The 25,771-nt window shown below is 33.1% G+C and overlaps 1 protein-coding gene across 17 annotated transcripts in view; it reads left to right on the forward strand.

Moving 5' to 3' along the window:
- LOC132736639 (talin-1-like) overlaps positions 1–25,771 on the forward strand; it is a 143,153-nt gene that overhangs the window by 24,072 nt on the left and 93,310 nt on the right. For 15 of the 17 annotated variants that reach the window (XM_060723804.1, XM_060723818.1, XM_060723811.1 and 12 more), the window contains one exon: positions 13,142–13,364. In XM_060723804.1, coding sequence (XP_060579787.1) covers positions 13,223–13,364 — 142 coding nt within the window. In that variant the 5' untranslated portion in view covers positions 13,142–13,222. Of the gene's footprint in view, positions 1–2,378; positions 2,526–13,141; positions 13,365–25,405; positions 25,626–25,771 lie in introns of those variants that run through there. The other 2 variants (XM_060723806.1, XM_060723820.1) reach the window with 2 other exon arrangements.

Genomic DNA, 25,771 nt, shown 5'->3' on the forward strand with positions numbered 1-25,771 from the left:
CTGTATAAACCATCAAACTTTCAACAGAGTCATTATAAGTAAAAATTGAAATTACAAATTTAAAATATCACATTTTCTTAACAAGATCACGAAAGAAACTCCTAATAATACAATATTGAGTTATAAGAGAGAGAAAAAAAACAACGTGTATTTCTTATGCTAGGCAATAAGGAAATGTTAGAGTGGTGAAAATTTGATTGTATCTAAATAGACTCCGGGACGCCAATATCCCAAAGGCCGCAGAAATGTGACGAAACATTGAATTATCCGGTGACTGATAAATTGCATAAAATACTCAAATGAAGTATCCAATTCATAGGAAAATTAATATAGTTTTTCATACCAGATCGGCCTTTAAAAAAAGGCTTCCCACTAGCGATCCCAGACCAGAAATCTGATTTTGACAGAATTTTGAATATGTTGCCATGGTTACTATCATAGTTTGATGAATGGGAAGGCATGAGGAGTTTTATAACAGGTTGCTATATACTGGCAGGATACTGTATTATAATAACAACTGCATATGATATGTCAGTTTGAATGTTTAGGATCAACAGTGCTCAGGATATGGTGTTATCATCAATTTGAATATGTGCTTTTTCTCAGCTTTGAATCATCATGTACTGTAAAGTAAAAACATTTTTTTTCTTCAATGCAGAGATGTTACTTTAAATGTAAGGTTAAACATTGAGCATGACTTGGTTGTTTTTTTTTCTATCCCTCTCACTTTGCAGGATGATTACTTTAATGGAGATAAACTGATTAATTTTTATGGCTTTTCAATTGATTGTTAGCTATTTTTGTAAGGTAGGATGAAAGTTAAAGCTATAATCTACATGTTATTTTGTTTTTTAGCTCGACTTTTCTATGAAAAGGGGAGCTATCCTACTCGCCCCGGCGTCGGCGTCGGCGTTAGCGTTAGCGTTAGCGTTGGCGTCACACCTTGGTTAAGTTTTTCGTACCACCCCACTTTATTTCAGAAGTATTACAAGTATGGCTTTGAAACTTACCATACTTGTTCACCATCATAACCTCCATCTACAGACAAGAGTACATAACTCTGTCAAGGTTTTTGACAGAATTATGGCCCTTTTTTGACTTAGAAAGTGTATTGAGCTTGGTTAAGTTTTTTGTACCACCTCACTTTATTTCAAAACCATTGGAGGTATTGCTTTGAAACTGACCATACTTGTTTACCATCACGACCTTCATCAACAGACAAGAGGACATAACTCTGTCAAGGTTTTTGACAGAATTATGCCCCTTTTTGACTTAGAAAATACATTGAATATGGGTAAAATCCACTTATTGCCTTAACCCTTTGAGATATTGCTTTGAAACTTTTAATGCTATTTCACATCATTACCCCCATCTGTACGCAAGAGAAGGTAACTCTGTCAAGGATTTGTTTTAAAAATTAAGGCCTTTTATCGACTTAGAATCTTGGTTAAGTTTTTAGTACCAGTCCACTTTTTGACTGAACTGTTTGAGATATTAATTTGAAAGTTGGAATACTTGTTTACAATCATGATTCCCAAACATGTCCAGGAGAAGGTAATTCTGTCAAAGATTTTATTTGAATTATGGCCCTTAACTGTCAATGTTTTGTATTATAGGCAAGCACTAAAAAAGTCGAGCGCGCTGTCTTACGGACAGCTTTTTTGTAATCTCTTTGTAGTAGATATGTGTCTTTAATCTTTTTAATCTTTATATGTTGAGGGTGTTGCATTCAAGCTGGAATTTATCCAACTAGTGTCTGTTTCCAATTGTTTCATTGCCACTTTTTTCACATAGTATATCATTTTTTTCCTGTTTCAAGATTTTACACAGCTGTAGACATTTTGGGGTTTTCTTGATAATTTGCTTAAATACTCCTGTACTGTAGATTTAAAACAGAGAAATTATAATTATAGACTATCTTGCTTTAATTTTTTTCAGAATAAACTTTTTGATATTAATCATTTTGGAATGAGTTACAAAATACAAGAAAAGATGCCATGCTTACTTGAAAGAAAATCTGGATGTTTTGGACCAGTCTAAATTCTGATTAATTTGATTGGCTATTATTATTTGATGAATTTTGAAATTGACCAATGAAATGGAAGCATTATTAGACTTGTCTGCAAACTGAATTGATTTATAGTAGACTGGTTCAGTAATAATCATTTTTGGCTGGAACAAATAGAATAATGATAAGTTAGATAATTGAAGAAATGATAAAATAGCATACACAATTACTTGTACAATATGCCAATACGCTTGTCTGAAGTAGGGCATTGCAGTTTACATAAAAAGAAAAGAAAATATGTTTAAAACATAAGAATGAATGTCTGTTGTTTTTTTGTGTGGATGGGAAGAAATTTCGTTGTAGATATATTTTAACATAAGAGAACTAGTGCCTGGAGTTTTCTCCGGATGAAAATGACGATGATTTTAGAAATTCTGGAGATTCTGGTGTAAAAAAAAAACGACATGCTGTTTTTGCTTGTGCTTCAGATGATATCATGGGAAAATGTTCTCTGTGGGTATGTTAAACTCTTTTATATATGTAACGTAACTTTTCTCTCGTAACTTATTCTTTTCTCTTGATGACTTTTTTCCGTTTCACATTGTTTATGAAAAGTTGACAGAAAATAAATTGTGTTACAAAATAGTCGGATTAGAGTTTTGGGTGTATGGGTGTACTGTGTAGTGAAACGAACATTTTGTTGCACACTGCGCCAAATGTTAAACAATTGAAAGCCTCAGATAATGTTTCAGTGAGATTTTATATATGTCCATTGATTTTATATCCAATATACACCCATCATTCCTATCTCAGGACTGTTTATATGATTTGCCCTTAAAACTTGATGTACCAATTAGGGGTGTAACAATACAGCAAAAACCGTATTGCAATATATTGCCATTTTGCTGAAGCGTATTGCAATATATTGCAATACGTATTGTCGTGTATAAGTTTTGATGTAAAGATGGAGTAACATTTATATATCATTATTAAATATATATTTTTTTAGTAGAAACTTAATAACAATGTAAGGAATAAATAGAAAGTTAAGTGTCACACAATTTGATAAACAAAACTAGTCGCGTGTGACCTTTTACATCTGGGCCGCTTATGTAAATTATGCGGCCGCTTATTGACTTTTAAGTGTACTAGTTGTCGGATACTTTTATCTTACGTTGGCGCCAACAAAATTCGCCAATTAAAGATTTTATGTGAAATTTGTACAAAATTATAAGGCAATTAATTGAAAATTATCATTTTTATAAAATATCGGTTTTCCAAAAATCGTACCGCGGTACGAAATTTATTTTTTCATATTGCAATATATCGGTATACCGGTAAACCGTTACACCCTTAGTACCAATTATGTTGTATGTTATTGTTTCTGAAAAATATTGGCAGGGCCTTTAATTTGACATATGCCAATTTTTATTAAAGTTGACTTATAGGAAGATCTGTTTTATACAAACTCCAAGATGTTAAAAAAATTGGTGAAAATTGTTCTTTATCTTTTTGATATGACCATCATATATAAATGGTAAGAGTGAGGTTAGTGGTGCAGAAACGGGGATTTATTAATTTATTGTTACGCATTGTTGTGAAATTGTTGTATTTCGATGATTAATAGAATTGAATTAACAGTTGAGCTGAGAAAAGTATAATAATTATAGCACATACCAGTGTTAATGTTGCATTTTTGAAAGCAGTTTATGGACCAATATGGGTCACGGAAACAGTCACTTGAAAATAAATATTATGAAACAAGATGATCTGAATCACTTGTTGAGTGCTATTTTGAGTGTTCCTTTATATATAGATTTATAAGAGATAAAGTTTTATAATATTTGAGAGGTAAACTGAAGGTTGAGAGGTAACCTACGGTTTGAGGGATAAACTGAAGTTGAGAGGTAACCAAGGTTTGAGAGGTAATATAAAGGTTGAGAGATTACATGAAGTTTGAGAGGTAATATGAAGTTTTAGAGGTAATCTGAAGTTAAGAGATTACATGAGGTTTGAGAGGTAATATGAAGTTTGAGTGATAGCATGAGGTTGAGAGATAATCTGAGGTTTGAGAGGTAATATGAGGTTTGAGGGATAATATGAGGTTTGAGAGATAATATGAGGTTTGAGTGGTAGCATGAGGTTTGAGAGGTAACATGAAGTTTGAGAGGTAATATGAAGTTTGAGTGGTAATATGAAGTTTAAGAGGTAACTTGAGGTTCGAGAGATAAACTTTGGTAGGCAGATAACATGATCAAGGTTTTAGAGGTGATAAACAGCTCTAGAGGGGTAACCTGTGACTTTAGGAGGTTTGTAAGGTAACCTGGACACTTAAGATAATGTGGTTTGAGAGGTTACTTGGTTTGAGAGGTTACTTGGTTTCTTGATCTAATGAGGTTTCACAGCTACATTTAATGTGTCCGGTTACAAATTATATGCTGCCACTGTTATTTCATGTTCACATTAAAATTTTACAATCATTGCTGAAGTCACTTGAAATTTGATAGATATCAGTTCCTTAAATGTTTCCCTGGCTGCTCAGAAGAGATGAAAACTATCCAGTGAAAATGTGCAGTCTTACAATATTGGCAACCACTGTTTAGAAAACAGATTATTTCTGTTGTCTTAAAGAAATAAATAAATTTCTTAATTGCTAAAGATTTAAGTACAGAAAATTTGTACATATAAGCAGTTCAGAATACTTGAAAAAAGCAAATCAGAAAAAAAAGAGAGAAACACTAAGAGGAGAGGTTTTCATTAAGAGGAGAGGAGAAGATTTTCATTGACAGGAGAGATTTTCATTGACAGGAGATGTTGTCATTAAGAGGAGATGTTGCCATTAAGAGGAGATGTTGCCATTAAGAGGAGAGGAGAAGATTTTCATTGACAGGAGAGATTTTCATTGACAGGAGAGGATGTCATTGAGAGGCAAGGTGTTGTCAAAATGACTGCCTCAGATGCATTTCTCGGCTGCCTGTAAGAAATATGAAAACAGTCTTTGTTGTATGTGATAAAACCAAAAATAACCACAGGAAATTTAAACAAAATATCTCAGAAAAAAAGGTAATTTTTTACACATAGTAACTGTGTATAAGGAGTATGTCTGTCTGATTGGTATTTGTAACCTCCCCTCCCCCACCAGGCCCTTCCCAATTTATTCTTTCCTTTATTCTAAATATGATTATATCATCATAGATTTATTGATGGTTCTTCAACACCATCCAAGCTCTTTTCTGTGTAGAAAGACATTAATTTTTCTACACTTTGGGTCAGTTTTTTTTCTTTTCCTCCATGTCTAAAGAAAGGCGAATCATGTCTGAGTTTTTTTTCTTTTGCATCATTAACAATTTTACATGATCTGTCAGTCCATAAATCCAAAGAAGATATTTTCTTGAAGGTGCCATATTTCTAGTTTATTCATATATCCACTTTAGATTTCTTTAGGAGATGATGATTAAATTTTATCTCATCATTCTGGAATTGGTCATTGTACACACTTAAAATACTCATCCTGTAAGACCTACATCAAGTAGTACATAAATTTCAAAAAAAAATCCAGTCCTGCCATGTCATGAAACTTCTGTTGAGTCCCTTTAAGGTTATATCGGACTGTTCCCTTTAAGGTTATATTGGACTTTTCCCTTTAAGGTTATATTGGACTGTTCCCTTTAAGGTTATATTGGACTGTTCCCTTTGAGGTAATAAGGTTATATCGGACTGTTCTCTTTAAGGTTATATCGGACTGCTCCCTTTAAGGTTATACTGGAATTGTTCCCTATAAGGTTATATTGGACTGTTCCCTTATTGGACTGTTCCCTTTAAGGTTATATCGGACTCATGCAGAACCATTCTCATTGTTTTTCCTGATGAAGCCAATAAAGTTCTTGATTGATATAAAAGTTTGTTGGAATAGATGAAGATCTGCTTTAAATAAAAGGTATGGGTGACTCATCTATTATATACAGGTAAGAAATGATACTTACTATAATTACTTCTTCAGACAAAATGATGTCTTAAAATACATCACTGTGATGGAGAATATACTGTGTATGATAAGAGATTGTACAGTACATTTTGTGTTGATTTCGGAACTGCTTATGTAAATCCTGGTCTCAATTATTTAAATTTGTTTATATATTACAGCATATTGCTGAGATTAATGCTAACAGATAATTGAATTTTTTTTTCGAGTTTTCAGTTCTGAAGGCATTGAGAAATATTTTATTTCCAGTGAAAATGCGATTACTTGGACAATGAATATTAAAATTTGGTTATTTGAAGACAATGATTTTAATAAAAATTTATGACATTGGCTTTAATTTTGTTTAAGGGGTGGAAATTGAATGCTTATTTTCTGATGATTAGGCATGTTATTTGTCTGACCATAGGACAAGATAATAGTTATAAATAACAATACATGTATATCATAATGTTCAGATGATTCTATGATTTTGTTAACTGGGAGACAAATATTACACTTTAATTCATACAGAATTTATTTTAGTACTGTTGTGTAGGAAGTTATATTCTGGATTCCTGTCTTGGAATCAACCAATACTGAGCAATGAGTGGAATGAAACAACGGCTTACTTCTAAGAGGGTTAGAACCCTCGCGGTCAGCAATCCTTAGTTTAATAGTCTGAATTCTGATTTTAAGATTTTAACCTGTAACCTGCCCAATTTCATAAATGGTCTTGTCCAACTTTTAATTTTTGGACTTTCCATGGTATCAAGATGTCAGATCATACTGCACTGGTTCTATACTGGTGGCAAAGGTTTACCATGTTTGGTTCTATAACAGGGTATGGGTTAAAAATGTCAGCTTAACAATTGATGTCAGTATACATTTATCAAGGGTGACACGTTAATATTCAATTAATGGTGTATCATATAACAGGGTGTGTAAGATGATAATATAAAGAATCTGCTGGTTGCCAAACCTTACATCAAACCAGCATGAATCAAAAACAGTGGGAAAAGAAAACATTACCTGTAAAATGTCTTGTAGACCCAGAATTAGGATTGCTCTGTGTTTAGAGAGGTGTGTCTTGTAAGATAGAAAATTCCTGGGCAATGTGTGTGTATGAGTTTTTTGTGGTATAGTGATATGTTGTTGAACAGTATATTTGTTTGAATACAGAAAAGGAATAAGGATTATAAGATCACTGTTTGTTAAATAAAGTGAAGGAATAGTTTAAAGGATTAATTTTATTATATGGATTATATGAAAGGAGTAATTTTGTTATATGGTTTATATGAAAGGAGTAATTTTGTTATAAGGATTATATGAAAGGAGTAATTTTGTTATATGAAAGGATTATGAATTTGACTTAATCCAGTGAAATGTGTCTATTGATGATGTTCAGGAATTAATGAAAAAGATGTAAGAGTGTAAATGTTATAATGTTTTATCTCTTTAAAGTGAATTGGTCTGTAATATACCGTAAAATTCCTATTGAACCCCCAATAAGAATATCCAGACGACATATTTATATAGTTTTATCAACATTTAAAAAACTTATGGAAAATTTGCCTATTGTAGACCAATCCACTTTAATGTGGGACCCATTCACTTTAAAACTGATATTATTTTGTACAATGTTTCACAGTTGTAACACAATAATTAGCAGGTCTGTCAGAATTATTAAAAACTTCAAGAATTGTTATATATATAGATTTATCCTGACTCGAAACTTGCTAGATATCTTTTATCACACACCAGTGCCGATTTTGCGACTCCGTAAATATGGTATTGCACGGCCGTGCATATATTTTGACGTGACGTCATTAGCGTTATACAAACATAGTGTAAAGACGCGCTAAACGTTAGCGTTATACTATAGACGTGTCAATGAAAAATGACTCTTATTTCACTTTAAACGGTCTTTATTTTGGGTATGTGATAAATAGAATATTAAATTCGTGTAAGTTCATTACTGAATTTATTGCAATCGTTGAATAAAATAATATTATGCTTGCCAGAGGCTCGCATAATATAATCTTATTCAACTCGTGCAATAAATTCAGTATTGAACTTACACTCATTCAATATCCTCTATTTATGGACACTGCTGTCCAATCTGACTTATATTTGCCAAGTAGATTTAAGCTTGACCCATATGGATTTTCCAGTTGAGCATTTTGAAGCCAACCAATCAAATAATTTGTTACAGAGAGTCAATTGACGAAATCATAATCATCATTGAAATTTGTCAAAGATATTAACCCCCCCCCCAAAAAAAAAACAGAAAAAACATAGGCCCTATGTATGTATTATTTCTGCGGGCCCATTTGAGTTATTGAAGTAGTGTCACTATATAATCTAGCATTTTGCTATATTTGATAATTTCTGATTAAAAACTACACTTTTGACAACTTTTAGAGGGGTGGGGGTTCCCCTTTAAATAGTGTTATTCAAATAGCATTTGATCATGTATTTGGTACCCTGCAGCTTCTATGACCTTAAATTCATATGTGGGAAGTTGTATCTCGGGTTCAATGTCTCTTAACATTAAAGGAGGAATTTAATCACCATGCAACCTTTCTTATATTATATTCAAGCAAATTTACTTGATTTACAATTTATCAAGATTTCTTTAAGTATGTAATTCTAAATTGTATTCATCTTAAATGTTCTATTGACACTGATATAAGATCTTGATCAAGATCAATGTATGGGCAAAATTCAAGCATTTCCTTAATTTCTAAAAAAAAAATTGTGTTTTGAAAAGAAATGATGTAATTTAAAGATTGGAAATGTTGGAGAATGATAAGGCCTATATGTTTAAAACCTTGAACATTATTTACTAAGATTATCAGGATTAAATAACATTGAATAAAGAAAGTTGAAAATTAAGATGATAGTATAGAGTATATATTAATGTCATACAAAGATGAGATAGCTTTACAAAGTTGGATTAAATTACTGGTGTGATATAACCAAAGTATACCGTATTGCTTCCAATTAATGTCCTAGAGAGAGGGAAGGATCTGAAAAGGTTGGTCCACAAATCGTCTTAAATATTTCCATTCCCATTCTGTTAAAAAAACAACTTAGTGGAGTCTTTTTAAGAATTTGTTTGAATTTTTTCATGTGAAGAATCTTGCATGAACAATCAGTTTTCAAGGTCAGTGGTTCTAGTCACCTGGTGAGTATACTAATGTAAGAACCGGTTAGTAAAGCTGGGAGTTGCAATATATGAACATTATAAGTGTCCAAGTACAGTGACATTGCAAATACTTTTTAATGTGGGATCAATTTGCGCATTAAAATTGATTTTCCCTGTGTGAAGTGGAGTGAGTGGGTGATCTGAAATTTGTACACAAGTTATTGGTCCAGATTAATTTTCATCAAGTTATACAAAATTTAAGAAAATCAGTAAATTGTGGACCTTTCATGTCAAAAAAACTGCAGTGGAGTCCCTTTAAAGGCAAGCTGGACAAAAGCACTTCTTTAAGTAGGATTAAGTAACAAAATGGGAAAAGGAGTTAAGATTATTTAATGAGGATAAACCCATTGAGTTTTTGATTTTTCAAGGAAAATGGTATTTCCGTTTCTTATAATGAAGTGGGCTTGATATAAGGATGAACTTGATGGGATGGTTTAACCAATCAAAGTCAAACATGGAGAGCTGTTAGTGTTTTCCTTACCGTTATAAGTGAGACATCTGGTACTATACTAAAAGGCAAGTGGAAAAATCATGTTTTGAGGAAATGTTCACCAGGATACGCTACAGCTAGCAGGACTTTTTTCCTTGTAAATATCAAAATTTTACAATGGGTTGGTTTTTTCCCCCTCCCATCGGAGATGCAAAAATTATATTCTGAATCCTTGGTCTGCATTTATGTTGTTGGTAAATTTAAAAAAAAAAAGAAAAAAGTATTTTGTTCAAAAGGGAATTCACCCGCTCAATAGGAAGATTGTAGGACTTTTAATCCAGGTTTGATTCTTGGGCAATGCAGAAGTTCACCATTACAGTGGATCTCGGACATTAAATATTAAGGTCTTTTGTCTCACACTCGTGTGGTTTCTTACATAGAAATACTGGTTAATTATCTAGGAAAGTGGACTGACCAACAAAGTGTGACCAAAAAATGTATTGAAGTAAATAAAAAAAATTACTGGTTAGTTATCCAGGAAAGCTGGTGTTGTGAACTGACAGACAAGGTGTTACAAAAAAATGTGTGGAAATTAGCATGAAGAAATTAGTAATAACTGGTTAGTTATCCAGGAATGCTAGTGTAGCGGACTGACGGACAAGGTGTGACATGTCTAAATCGGCATAAAAACCAGACAAACAAAACCAAATTATGTTTTACTTTTTGTAGAAGTGGAGCTTACATAAAAGTAGTACTAAAACTCGCAAGCAGCTGTCCTTTCATTGTATTTTTTGCAACAAGGAAATCTGTTGAATGATTTTTACAGACAACCACTACACTTTTCATTCTTTATCTACAGTAGGTGCTGGAAACTATTCAAATAATCACCTGAAAAAATCTTAATAGAAATTTGTAAATTTGATTAGGGATGCTGGGCTGTACATCTGGTATACAGGACCAGGACTGGAAAAAAGCTCTGATAATTTAACACGGTCATGTTCTGGCAGATAAACAGATTTTATTTCAGTAAATGTTGGTGTTAAAAGTCAGATTTAAAATGAGAAACTTCTTTTTACTTGTATCTTAGAATTAATGCTACTTAACTCATTCAGTGCTGTTAAAATAATGTTTCGGAAATTTCCCATTGAATTTCAAATGCAAAACAACATAGCTATTGTTAAAAGAGTTGGTGGGAAGGAATGCATATCTCAGCTTGATCAGAAAAGATAAAAATAATGGTGATTTGTCATAGCATATTTTCTTGGTAGAAGTAGATAAAATATTCCTAGCTATATTACTCAAGCAGATATTGAGAGTTCAGAGGAAACTGCATCCGAAATTTGATTGGTTTAATCAATGTATAGAATTGACCAATGAAAAAACGGCTTTAAGAGGGGCAAAACGTTTTGAATGTATTAATTTTGATCAGATTTTTTGTTCAGGCCAGACTGGCATATGGAATTTGTTTCCTAGGCATTGGTGGAGTGATTAAAGGTATTCCAAGATAAATTAGTTAACTTGTTGCACCTGTGAATATGCTTTGTTTAGATGACTAATGAATGTTTACTCTTAATATATATATACACACACAATTTACATTACCTGTGTAGTGAGCAGGCATCCAACTTTTCGCCAGAAAACATTCTCAAATTTAACCTTGAGTATTAAAACCTGTTTGAGATGTTTTATACAAGTCCGGGAGATGTGTCTATGTTGGCCTCATCGGTCTGTTACGTCTTTGACATCAGATGATCAAACTTTTTGTGAATTTTTGCCGAATTATCTTCGTAACATGTTTAATGTTTTCGAAGTTGCTTTAGAGACTTTGGATTCTTTCATGTTAGGAAGCTATCTAGCTAGCTTACAGAGCATTGGTCATTCTACTCAGGTTGCTCTACTAGGGTTCCCCTTCGTGCCTGAAATAATTTACAGAAGGGCACCTGAGGTCTTACTTTGGCCAATTTCATACAAGAAATGAGATTGCTCTTGTCTTTGTAAATTAAAGCAGCATTTCAAGGTAAAACTGTCTTGTGGCAGCAATTAATGACACAAATTGTACAACATGCATGATTGGTCACTTTTCAGGTCTTCTAAATATCATGTTTATGTATTGTAAATATGCAAACTGGGATATATTTTAACTAAACTATACTAAACAATAAAATCTTTATATATTATTATGCTGTCAGTAGGTACAATTGTTAAGTTTTTAGTTTGATATTATAGTGTTCAAAGGGAGGTTTGTATGGGGGGAATAGGACTGGTGAAGTCTTTAGTTAAAGAAGAAGAAAAGGACAGATAGAATAAACAGTGTGGTGTGTATAATGTGAGGAGGGTCTAGTGTTACAGCCTGTATTTGACATAGGTCTTCAATCATTCTAGTCACTAAACAGAAAATGGGCTGTCACAAAAGTAACCTCCTCATTTGGAGGAGAGGTGACTATAGAAGTAATAAAATGTAAACAAAATAGTACTTTGATATCCATATAATATACTAAACAATTGTATTTGTACAAATTGCCAATGGTTAGGGAATTGGAAAATGAATAACTTGTAGGGCACCAAAAAATATGTAAAAGTTTTGTTTGTAACCAACCCTATTACAAGTAGAGAAACTGATAGCGAACAGCATGGATCCTGATCAGACTGTCCAGATGCGCAGGCTGGTCTGGATCCATGCTGGTCGGAAACGCATGATGTTGGTTTTGTTATGGCGTGGCTCATATATATTTTTTGGTGCCCTGATAAAGGTTCCATCAAGTTATTCTAAAGTTAGTTATAAAAATAAAAGCATTTCTGTGGCACAATGGGCCTCTAACAATTAATGGCAGGTTTTTCAGTAAATAGCAATATTAGCTGTATTCTTCAGGCTTTTAACAGTTTTCTTTGTTTATATATATGCATAAAGAATGTAGGAAAGGTGTGAGAGAATAAAGACTTCTCATGTCATAGATATGTACAGATGTATCATATACTATCTATGAGTGTATGTTTGTATGTGTTATTACAATGTTATGATGAATGAAGTAAGATCAGTTCTCTCCTGTTACTTTACCTGTTCTGTTCTACATAACTTTTTGACAAGAAGAAAACATTTACAATTATACCGGCTGTGTGTGTATAGGTAGTAAGTCATCATTTCAAAAAACGTGTTTGCTACTTGTAAATGTTTTAATCTTGTTCTTATTTGAGTCACCAAGTCGTTAAATTGTCATCAAAGTGCCATTATAAGGGAGTGAGACTGTTACCCAGAAACTATGATAAATTGGCTCATCCATCTTTAAATCTGGACTTAACTATTCATCATTGCTAGGGAAATTTTTGAAAATATGTACCAGCTCAGATCTCGGTAAAAGTTTAAAAATTTAAACATGTTATAAAAAACAGTTTTGAAATTAGTCTGAAGTTATCTCCCTTTTAAGTTAATCACCTTCCCAACCGCCGACCCCCTCGATAACCAGCCTCCGACCCCTACATAAAACAAACGGTATCAAATCATCATTTAATATAATCTGTATCTTTTTATGTTTTCAGATTCTGAAAATAGACCCCAAACGGGGGTGACCTAGCAACTTTTCCAATTATTGGACACTGAAAAGAAACAAACAAGAAAAGATGGCGACCCTGTCCTTAAAGATAAGTATTGTGGGTAACAATACGGTGAAGACGATGCAGTTCGAGCCAGGAATGATGGTTTTTGACGTCTGTCGCAGTATTAGAGACCGACTCGAAGGAATACCCCACCCACCTGGAAATCGTAAGTTTAATGTAGCCCATTATTCAAATATTTTAAAAATTATCCACATGAAACTTTGAATACTTGCTTATCTTGATAAGGTTCAGTTGTTAGACAAGGGGCGTAATTCTGAGAGCTATATTTTCAGAATTATACCCGTTTTAATTTAGAATTTTTTACAGATGAGCGTTAATGCCACTTGTATTTTGATATTGAAATCCCTTTAAACTTAAATGGACTGTTCCAAAATCAAGGCAGGGCAAATCCATGCAATTCCATCAGCAAGTTAAAGATCTCAAATTCTAAAGAATAATTAATAAGAAATTTATTTCTAATTTTATGAGGTTCTTCTTTGAGACGTTTTATTTTCCAATGAATTCAACTTTATGAGTGACTCATTAAATTTTGAATGTTACAAGTTCTTGGTTTTGTTAATGAATGAATAAGGACCTCTGTGGAGGAAAAGCAGTTTTTGGAAACTAAAGAATCTATAATTAGAATCAATGATTTAATTCAAATAGCAATGGGATGAAGTCTGAAATTTAAATACAGAAAAATTGAGTCATTTGGCCTGGGAGCACAGTTTGACAGATTTTGATTTGAAAACCGAGAAGGCCAGTTTGTGTACAAGTGTATGAGCAATTGTTGTGTGCCAATATGAAAGAGGAGAAAAATGCGCATTGTCTGTGAGATGGTTGTAGTTTGTAATTTTGCCAGTTTAGAGCGATTATGTCATGTTGGGACAATTAAATACTGGTATTACAATACCAAACAATGTTAATTCACTTGTGAATAGTTTGAGATAAACGTATTGATGGCAGTTAATTTGATTGCGTTTTGAATAATTCTCGATTTCATACGCAACTTAACAGCCACTTTCAAGTTTCCTGGAAAAAATATACAGTCATTCTTTCCTTGTTTTCATGAAAGTGACCACATTTTGTATAAAATTTATTGGTTCATTTTTAGCTTGTCTGTTTCTAAGTGTATTGTAGTAAGTGTTTCTAAGTTATTATGGTTGCTGTGGCAGCATATCTGTTGTTCAAAAACTTTAATGTAGCCCATTTTTTCAAAATTTTATAAGTTATCAACATGAAAAGCTCGTAATACTTGCTTATGACAAGGATCGATGGTGCAGTTGTTGGAAAAGGAGCGTAATTCTTAAAGCAATATTTTTGGATCTATATCCCTTCTTAATGTAGAATTTTCAACAGACAAGCGTTAACATGGTATGTGGTGTTCTTATTTATTTTGATTTGTAACTTTCCCTGTTCTGTATATACATCTGTGGACGAGTGGTTAAGGTCGTTGACTTCAAACCACTTGCCCCTCACCGCTGTGAGTTCGAATCCCGACAGGGACTTTGGATTCATTCATGTGAGGGAACTGTGCAGCTAGCTTATGGAACGTCGGTGGTTTTACTCAGGTGCCCGCTCGTGCCTGAAATAATGCACGGAAGGGCACCTGAGGTCTTCCTCCGCCAGTAAAGCTGGAACGTCGCCAAATGACATATTCTGTGTCGGTGTGACGTAAAACCCAATCAAACAAACAAACTGTATATACATAAATATTTGTAAGTCCAGTTATAATGTTGTGAAGAAAATATACTATTTATACAGTTATGACAGATTTTTGTCGGCCTTGAAGTTCTATAAATGATTAAGAGTTTTATTCTGTATGAAATAAGATACTAACTCCAGCATCATAATTATTTGCATTTTGTTTTCTGGAATTGTTTATTCAATGGTACACAAAGCAATAAGATGGTATCTTTGAAGAATTAAGTGGACCAGTTAATATAGTTATACAATATTGCCTGACTTCTCTAGTTTAAAATGATCGGGAATTTCTGAATATCAATTAAGGTTTTTGGTGAATCAATGCATAATATAAACATTAAGAAGAAATGAATGGAGAATAATTGATCAATTTTCTGTTTTTGGAGCATGCAAACAAGTTCCTTCTGTTGTTTTCTTTTTTCATTGCAAAATGATTACTTAACCCATAACTTGCTGAAATTGGGTAATGGATATGCCCAAATTTGAATTTGGAACAGTCCTGGATTTAAGGGATTTTAATATTAAAAGTACTAAAGTTGAGTTGCTATAACTGTATAATGCCTACTACTTTTGTGTAGAATTTAGAAATTTTCTACATATTACTGGCAGAAAAATATGTAAGTATTGGCATGTGACAGGAATAACTGTTTCAGTGTAAGAAATTTGGATTTGAATCCACTAGGCTGATCGGACTACCAGATTGAAACAAAAGACATTTCACTACCATGATTCATTTGTTCAATACAGTTGTTTATAATGCCTCTGAAAATACAGTAGTCTGGCCGGGCTTGTTACTGTGAAAAGTTGGTAGCCCGAGGAGAAATTAAGTAGTCAGAGGCTATCGGACTACTGCTAATTTTGAACACTTATGTTTAAAACTGGTACTCAACTTATTTAACAACCAATCGAGAGATGTGGAATAGTTAACCTTGTAAACATGTCAACTATTACAAGATTTTGAGGATCTGTAGCAAATTCATTTCAGTAATGTAATGAAGATAATTAAGTCTTTTACTGATATCCTTTGATTGATTAAAAAGCTGAAATTTTAATGTTGACTGTTTGCTAGGCATTAATTGAGCAGGTGAAGAAATATTTTTACTTCAAACCACTTGTCCTGCATCTTTGAGAGTTCGAGTCCTGGTCAGGTCTTTGGATCATATGAGGAAGCTATTCAGGTAGCTAAAGGTCAAGATCAGCAGTTCTACTTGGCTGGCTAGATGGTCCATCCTGCTTGAAATAATGCATGAAGGAACACGCAAGCTTTTTTTTTACCAACGGTCAAAACTTTAAGTCGCCATACGGCCATAGTGTCTGTGTGACATAAAGGCTTAAAACCCAGTTCATAATAATGCCATAGTGTCTGTGTGGCTTAAATTTTTAACACACACAAAAAAAATCATATTTTTTCAACAGTATTCTTGGGCTGCTGTTCTCATCTAGTAAAGTGGTATTGTAGCATAAACCTTTCAGTGTATTGGGAACGAGCTTTTTTTCTCGTATCTCCCCACCATGAGAGGGTTTTAGGAAAGAGAATACTTTGGTGGACGCCTCATGAAAAATTCATGTGAAAGTATGCGAATAAAAGGAAAATAGGGGCTATTAGTGTAGTGTATAATTTAGTAAATTGTTCATTGTTTATGCTTGACATTTTCTCTATCACATTTTGGCATTTCCGAGGCACGATGGATTCAGTTGGGAAAAAACTTTGCCGATGGAATGCAGAATGCAACATGAGACTTTGTACTTGATAAAATTTCCATCAGTGTATTACTGTATTTAGAGAGAGTTAGAAATGTCTAATGTTACACCTAGATAATTGTTAGATATACCACCAATTTCTATGTTTAGAATGTCACAGGACTGCAATAATTATTACTGTTGTTTTTATCATATTAACAAGTTTCCCTCTTTTGTTTAAACATATGAGCCGCGTCATGAAAAAAACCAACATAATGGGGTTTGCGACCAGCATGGATCCTGATCAGACTGCGCGGATGAGCAGACTGGTCTGGATCCAAGCTGGTCGCAAACGCACTATGTTGGTTTTGTCGTGACGTGGCTCATATTTATTTAAGCTCGATTGCGAAACAAGTTCTTGCAACTTATATTAATCACTTTCAAGTCCACTTCCTGGAACCAACCAGTACTGGTGTCATATGAAGAAACATATGACGCGAGTAATGCTCGAACCCATGATCTCTGGGTTGAGAAGCAGACACCTTAACCACTAGGCCACCGCTCCCCTTAGGTTTCCCTCTTTAATTTTGTAATTTTGATATCTTTTATTAAGTGGAGTGAACCTCAATTGTGAATTAAGTCTTTATTATTATTTTTTTTTAAAACAGTGTATTAACATTGTAGCCTTAAGAAACTTACTGTCTGTAACTTAATGAAAAATTATACAGAAATTTCTCTTACTTTAAAATGGGTTTAAAATGGGTTCTAGTAAATTTTTTATATTTTTGCACAGTACATTTATAGTTTCACCTGAGATGGGAATATTTAAACATCTCTTAGACTATAAAATCTTAAAATAAGTTTCATGTTTTAAAGATTTATTTTATGCCCACCATTATAGATAAGTGAATATTTATGCCAGTTGAAAAGTTAAGTAAAGATATATATATATATATATTCAGTTACATTACTTAGATATCATTTTACCTGTACACTATATCCTATGCAAGAAATACCTCTTGCCATTTTAAATTCAATATAAGTATGAATGTATATATAGTCTATGTTTAATGAGGGTCCATCCGCCCGTGTATGGCACAAAAATCAGCTTTCGATGGCGAGTCAATATAATATAACAAATTTCATTACCATAAGATATTGTTACCTTTACACTGTATCCTATACAAGAAAATATCTCTTGCCATTTTAAAGTCAATAATTTTATAATATGCTTGCTAAAGGGGAAAATATGAGTTGCAAAAAATTGATTAGTTAAAGCAAACAATTTAATAGAATTAATACAAATGGTAAAAGCTCAACTGGGAGACAGAAGAACGTTCATGGGGGTATGACTATTGATTAGCAATGAGGAGATAAAATAAAATGATCTGTAGGAATATTTCTTGTCTTTTATGACCAATAATAATTGTTAAGCTTCCAGTCAGAGGAATGGTTGATTTTGATTAACCCTTTTGTTAACGGCACATTATGCCTCCGAAATCCATATTTATAGAATTCTTTAGAAATGTCAAACATGTGTTTAGTAATGTTTTAATAATGGATTTAGCGCTAGTTAGATTTTTTTAACAGTTGAAGAAACCAAATTTGACCCCTGGTGTTGCTTTGGAGTTTGTAACACCCAAAGTTAGCCAAAATCATCTTTCCTGTTTTGGTGGCATTATGACCTATACTGTGTTGGTGTGCCGTAAAACCAAACCAACAGACCATCCTGAGAGATTATCATGCAGTTTTTAACTGCCGTGGTTTAAATGGTAATTTTGAGTTCTGAGTGCTGTTCATTACAGAATTATGGCATCCTCACTTCAGATTTTGTCATGATATGGCCAAATCTACATTTCATCTTCAAATAATGTTTCTTGTTGGCTTTTTTTTTCATTACTAAAGATTAAAACATTCTTTTTGTTAACGATTGGTATAAAATCATTTAAAAAAAAACAACACGATAGAGTTCAATTTTGACAAACCTGGCTTGTGATAATTACCGATTCAATTTCAATTTTTAAGAACAAGTGGAGCTATTGGCGACAGTGAACCTCTTATTTGTCTCCACAATATCGCACTTAAACTGTAAATGACTTAGCTCGGCTTTTTCTAAATGGGCAAAACATTTTTTTTTTTTTTTTTTTTCACATGAAAATGTGGGGAAAAGAGTTATTTCTTTGCTCGACTGTTGCTGACAAGAAAATGCCTGTAGCTGGTTCCATTGTCTACAGCCGTTCGCCTGGAATTCTCTATTGACCAAATACGGTGACAAATTGATTTTTAGACAGAATGATACATTCCGTGCTGCCTTGTATGGCATCAATTGATAAAACGGGGTCTTCTTATTTAACCCTTGTTAGGAGGCTCTTGGTTGATATGAGCCGCGTCATGACAAAACGCGCAGTCTGATCAGGATCCATTCTGTTCGCTATCAGTTTCTCTACTTGTTATAGAGTTGTAAGCGAACAGCATGGATCCTGATCAGACTGCACGGATGCGCAGGCTGGTCTGGATCCATGCTGGTCGCAAACCCATTATGTTGGTTTTGTCGTGATGCGGCTCATATTGTTTGATACGAAAAGACCAGTTTGTCTGGTGATGCTCCGAAGCAATTTGTTAGGATTTCACATTATCGAAGGAATTAATTTCTTGCTCTTGTATGATGTTGTCTATGATAATTGATGTCCGAGTCTGCTTCCTTCAGTAGATACCTGAAAACAATAACTGTCATGTATCTTTCCTCTTATATAGATGCAGTAAGATGATATATATATGCAACTCAAGCTGTCCCATATAAAGCTCTATGCAAGAAGATAGTTATATACGACATGAAGTGCTGTTATCGATAGAGACGATATCAATGTATCGTTGATATTTTTCTGTTGATCAATAATCCATTAACATTTGAAAAAATTGATAATTTTGATTAATTCTTTAAATATCTATAATTAATGTCCTATTCTGTAGTGATACTAAGTTAATTGATGACCAATTATTATCAGTTATTGAAAGTATATTTTTATTGAAAAATTAAAAGTTCCAACAGGACACCTAACTTGCCGCTTTAGAAAATCCCTTGCCAATATTTGGAGTATTCAGGACCGCAGAACTGCATTTGTGTGGAACTGCTGTGACATGTAAATGTTCTCATTTATAAATGCAAAAAGCTAATGTAAACAGAATGTGACCTGTCCCATTTGAAAATTTTCACACTTTTTTTCACACTTTTTATATCAAACATGCTTTATTGTCCACATAATGTCTCTGTTCATTTCAGTTCAAAAGCTAAATTGTAATCTATATTAGCTGAACATGTTACGCACTGGCATCTGATTTCAGATATTGTCGACAAAGTTGTATAGAATTTTAAAGAAAAACAAAATCTGAATATCATTGTTTTAGACTGTGTCGTATTTTGTTAGATGATTGAATGGTATCATTTTGGAGAATCTACGCCAAAGGAACAAAAAATGACGAAAAGCGATAAAATGCAAGTTCAGCAAATTTTTCGGGGGGAAAAGTATGAAGAAATATTAGCGATATAATATTGTCTAGTTAGAAATGCCGTATAATCAATCAGTATATCGCAGGCCGTATTATTGTTCCCTTGAGATATAAAATATGATCCATAATGATTTCGGTACAGTCGGAAATCAATGTAGGCCGATTGTGTGCTGGTGATCATAAATAATTGTTGGTAATTTTAGTGTTTTTGTGCATATTTCGGGCCGATGAATAGCATGAATTGTCTGCTCTTGTGGAATTCATTTTACGAGAGGTTTCTACTAGATAAAAAATCTGCCTTATGGTAAATAGGACAAGAAAACCCCCAGAAAAACATAGGATTGCAGGCAATTTGCTAGTGTTTTACCATTTACCATTATATGATTTCAGGTTGTTGGCTGGGGTAATGCCAAAATTGGAATTCAGGCAATTAATAGGAGTTTAGGCAATTGGCTGGGGGTTTACGAAGTTAGGAATTCAGGCAATTGACTGGGGTTTTGCCATTATAGAGATTCAGGCAATTGAATGGAGGTTTACCATTATAAGAATTCAGGCAATTGGCTGGAGTTTTACCATATTAGGAGTTCAGGCAATTAGCTGGGGTTCTACGAAGATATGAATTTAGGCAATTGGCTGGGCTTTTTCTAAGATAGGAATTCAGGCAATTGGCCAGGGTTTTACCAAGATATGAATTCAGGCAATTGGTTTAGAATTTACCAAGATAGGAATTCAGGCAATTGGCTGGGGGTTTACCATTGTAGAAATTCAGGCAATTGGCTGGGGTTCTACCATTACAGGAGATAGTATTTCAGGCAGTATATTTGTGGTTCTAATGATACAGAAATCAAGGCTGTAAGCTGGTGGTTGTATGGGATAGTTGTCTAGGAAATATTCTGATGGGTGTTCTAAGAGATAATAATTTAGTCTCAAAGTTAGCGATAGTTATTTGCTTGGAATATTGAATTTTCAGGTGATGAGAGAGAGATGTGAATAATTTTATTTTGTTAACCTGTTGAAAATGAATAAATAGATCCATGATTAGAAAGAAACCCCAATCAGTACTAAGAGTGTGAATGTCAGTTAAACACAGAAAAAAGTAACAGGTGTTAAACAGAAATGGTTTGTAAATATTCAGTATTACTGTGTTCTCTTCCTGTATCATATTGTAATTTATTGACTTCTAGCCGTTAAAGTTCTGTTTGTCTTTTGTCAGTCATGAATATTCATTAAAGTAGGTTTATCATACCACAGAAAATGTTAAAGTCAAGGAATATTAATGATATGTCAGCTTTCCGTCATGAATATTCATAAATTGTTGTGAGCCAGATCAAATTTGCTGACACAGCAGTTATTTTCATATCATGTACAGACAAAATACATCTAGCAGCAGTTGAATGGGCTAGATTTTTAGCTGGCTTTTATGGCAATGAGCCATTTCTGCATTAAATCTTTTTTGGCATGTTCAGTTTTTGACTGCAAACTCAGTGAAAATATCATTGAACGTAAAAAGAACGGTTTTTTGAAACGAGATAAAAGGTTATATAATAAAACTTTTACAGATTTAGGTTAAATAAAAAAAACTATTTTAGTGTAAAGATGGGAAAAGAATATGATAAATTCTCTAGATAAATATAAATATTAGTAAAGGTAGAAAAAGGGGTAAAATTAGAAAATATTTATTATAAGCAGTTTGTAGTGTTGTAGATTTTAATTGGAAAAAGAAAAAAAAACTATTTTACTTACCATTTTGGAAAGACAGACTGGGCAGTTTGTCAATATGTTAAGATAATTAAAAAGTTAAAGGCACATTATGCCTCAGAATAGATTTTTTTTTCTTTTATAAGAAAGGGCAAATATGAGTTATTACATGTAGATAATGATTTTAAAGCATGTTCGTATGCTTATCTCCTGGAGAAAGGAGCGCTGAATGTGTCCTAAAATTAGCAAAATGTAAACAAAAGTAGTATTTTGACTTCTATACAAAATACTCAATTACTATAAACTTACTATTTCGGAAACAAAAGATAGATTAGGTACCGGTAATTGGCAAAATGACTTACCTTTTGGAAACTATAACAGATCACCAAAAATATAAAAAGCTTTTGAAAAATAAAAATAAAAGCATTTCTTGGGCATAATGGGCCTTTACATAAACACTGTTGAAGAAATTAGTCAGCAGGAAAATTTTCAAAATTAGGTCTTCTCATTGGATGGAAAAATTAGGTCAAAGACTAAAGGAATTACTTTAACATTAAGAGGGTACACAGCTCCTTTTCTCTATTATGTAATATCCTAGTTGTAAGCATTTCTTAATGATCTGAGTTTGTAGTGTTTATGTTTATATATACCATAGGGACTATGATAAGTACATCTTGTACTGTGGTATAAGTATATGGCAGTAACATAAATTGTGGCCGTTTGGGAATACTAAATATTCATGCATTCATGAAGTTTTGATAAAACATGTCTGTAATTTGTATTGAGAGTTGGTTTTTAGTTACTGTATTGTTTTTGAGTCACTTTATTGAAAATGTTTCTGGCTTAGCTAGTAAGTTGTTTGAATAGACCACATGTTCTTTTTCAACAATTTTATAAGAGAGGGTAAAGAATAAACTTCAAATTTCTTGATAGAATAAAATATTTTTCAAGGTTAGCATACGATACAATATTCAGTCTAATATTGTACAGCATATTGCAATGCAGTTCTGTAATTCAGTAGAGTACAATACAGCGCAGAACAGTACAATACAGCAAAGTACATTACGCTCATTTCTTCCAATAAACGTAGAGAAACAATTAAAAATGAACAGTACCCGTAAGTACAATACACACAGTACAGTCCTATAGTAAGTACAATACAGCACATTACAATACAAAAATAGTATAACAATATAGCAAGTACAATACAGCACACCCCTTGTGGCTGAGAGGTTGCCTTAAAGGGTTGAGGTTTTGCCTGTAAAGGTTGAGGCATTCAAAACAGCAAAGGACAATACAATATGGCACAGTATAATACAGTGCAGTTCATTAGAATACAGCAGTCACTGATACAGTTCAATACAATAAATATAATACAGTATAATACATAATAAACATTATAGCACTTTACTGAACAGAACGCCACACAATACAATATTAGTCTAATTCAATAAAATCTCGTAATTACTATTGTAGGCCACTAGTCATATATATTACTGTATACACAGATACGATTCTTGTCTCGGAAATTACAGTATGAAATTAAATGAAGTTACTGGACAACTGAAATGAGCTGAAACAAAATCATGAAGAGTCCTAGCATTAACATTACATACAGAATTGCAGAATTAGTTTGACAAACTTATATAAAGTTCTCCATTTTACATGTAAATGTACATTTCTTAATGTGATGGGACATGTACATTGTCATAATGTATAAACTTAGAAGTATTTGCCCTATAGGGCTTGTTTCCGTTATGTAGAAGTATGTTATAGTATTTTACACTTACAGCATTTCCCGTCAAGATCAAATTTCACATTCAAACAATTGTCAATTAGCAAAGTTTCCTACTTGAAGAAAGAAATAAAAAAAGGCAAGGAATTTTTTTTCTTCCTTATCTGATATATACATGTATTTGTATACTGTTGGTAAAAAGTATGTGACATTATATTTTTGTAACATTCTCTTGCCTGCACAGTGGTTTGAATGATGCCCCCCACCCCCCACATATCCTTTAAGAGTCCCACATGGAAGACTGGGTATATGTGTAGCCTCAATGAATGAAGTCTTTACTTAACATACTTACTTTTGTCAACCCTAGTTTTAGTTTTTTAGCACAACTTTTCAAAGAATAGGAACAGCTTTGGTACCCGCCCAGGTGTGGTGGTCACACTTTCGTTAAGTTTTTGCACACATGTTGGTATCTCACACACATATTTTCTTTTAAACTATTATATAATGCCCATTACTCTGACATGGATTTTGACAGAGTTATGGCCCCTTTTTGATTTAAAATAAATTGTATATTATCCAGGCTCATGTTTTGTTATCAAGCATTTAGAATGTCCTGCCAACAGCTCTTGTTTTGCTTTCGCTTCTTCAAAGAATATGTATATATATTCTGTGTAATATAATTATATGCAGTATATATATATATATATAATATTGGATAAGAATTTTCCTGTATTAACCACTTAATAAGATGCTTAAGTTCAGATACAGAACTTTTATTCGTTTTCTTTGTTTTGCCCACACAAGCTTGGTTTTCCTTGATTTTTACAAAATTATATAGAAGGAAGTACTAGTGAAGAACTTGAGTTGTCTGCAACGTCTCAACATCATGTATTTTGATTCAAGTTTAGCAAGGTTGTTTAAAGGCACATTATGCCTCGGAAACAAGTAAGTTCTATATCTTTAGTAAAGGGCACACATGAATTTTGTAATAATTAAGAGTTAAGCATGGAGAGTTTAACAGTTCCATATTAATGGCATGCAGTGTAATATAGGAGATTGTGATCTGTAATAAGATAAAGAAAACCACATGTTGTATACCAGACATATCAGCTCAAACATACCCTATATTTCCCTGAAAATATTTACACTACTTGAATTTCTCATGATTTGTTGAACTGTTGGCATTTCGTTTGCTTGTGTGAGCTCTTAACTCATTTAAATATCTGGCTGTTCGGTTACCTTTTAACAACTCTGCTATATGTATATGGAGATGTAGATGATAAATATATGTAGATGATAAATTTATGTATGTATGTAAATCGGAATCTGACAAAGACTGGACACATTTATAGGATATGATATAGATTTTACAAGCTGGTCAGTGGTGTTTACAATGCAACACCCTTTGGGAGGCAAAGTTTTTGCTGCGACTAAGGTGTTGTTCTGGAGATTTATCATTGGTAGGATTGTTTCTCTTGTTGTATAGAGGTTATTGCTCAACAGAGGGTCGGTCGCTGCGTCGAGGTTACACTGTATGAATCAATGAAACAAGAGTGTTTTGTGAAGTCTTGACAGTGGTGGTTTTCATGATGTGACATTAAAACAGGTTTGACTGTTGTATGGAGTGGTATTTTTAAACTCTGGATTAACTGTACATGTGAAAGTTGTCAAAGACACAGTATTGAAAAATATAATTGGATGCTAAAGTTACAATTCATCAAGTGACACTTAACTACACAGCACTTGTTAACAATTGGTTATTATTAGGAAAGACTTTATAGAGCCCTTGACAAATACAATCCTCCCAGCAAGAAAAGCTGGGGGGGAAAGAGGACTTCTACTTATACACTCAATAAGTACTGGCTTAGCCGTTTGTTTCATCCGAGTCTTATAAATGCTTGATCTTTGTCTCAGTCTCTTTAAGGCTTGATCAAACAAAGCTTGCTCATGGTCACACAAAGGTTTGTCATTCAAGTTTAAGCATCAGTTGGATGTGAAATGAAACAAGATTGGAAAGTGTGTGGTACAAGGATTTGGATTTGTTGATGCATGTGAAATATTGGTATTTAACCATACCTGATGATGTTATATGAAGAATTAAAGGTATTATGATATTTATTGCATGGTATTCTGTGTAATATGACAGTTATTGCACAGCTTTCTTTGTAATATGATTATTATTGCATAGTATTCTGTGTACTATGATAGTTATTGCACAGCTTTCTTTGTAATATGATTATTATTGCATA

This window comes from Ruditapes philippinarum, unplaced genomic scaffold (assembly GCF_026571515.1).
Source record: "Ruditapes philippinarum isolate M1 unplaced genomic scaffold, ASM2657151v2 ctg471_1_1_1_1, whole genome shotgun sequence".
Lineage (NCBI taxonomy): Eukaryota > Metazoa > Mollusca > Bivalvia > Venerida > Veneridae > Ruditapes > Ruditapes philippinarum.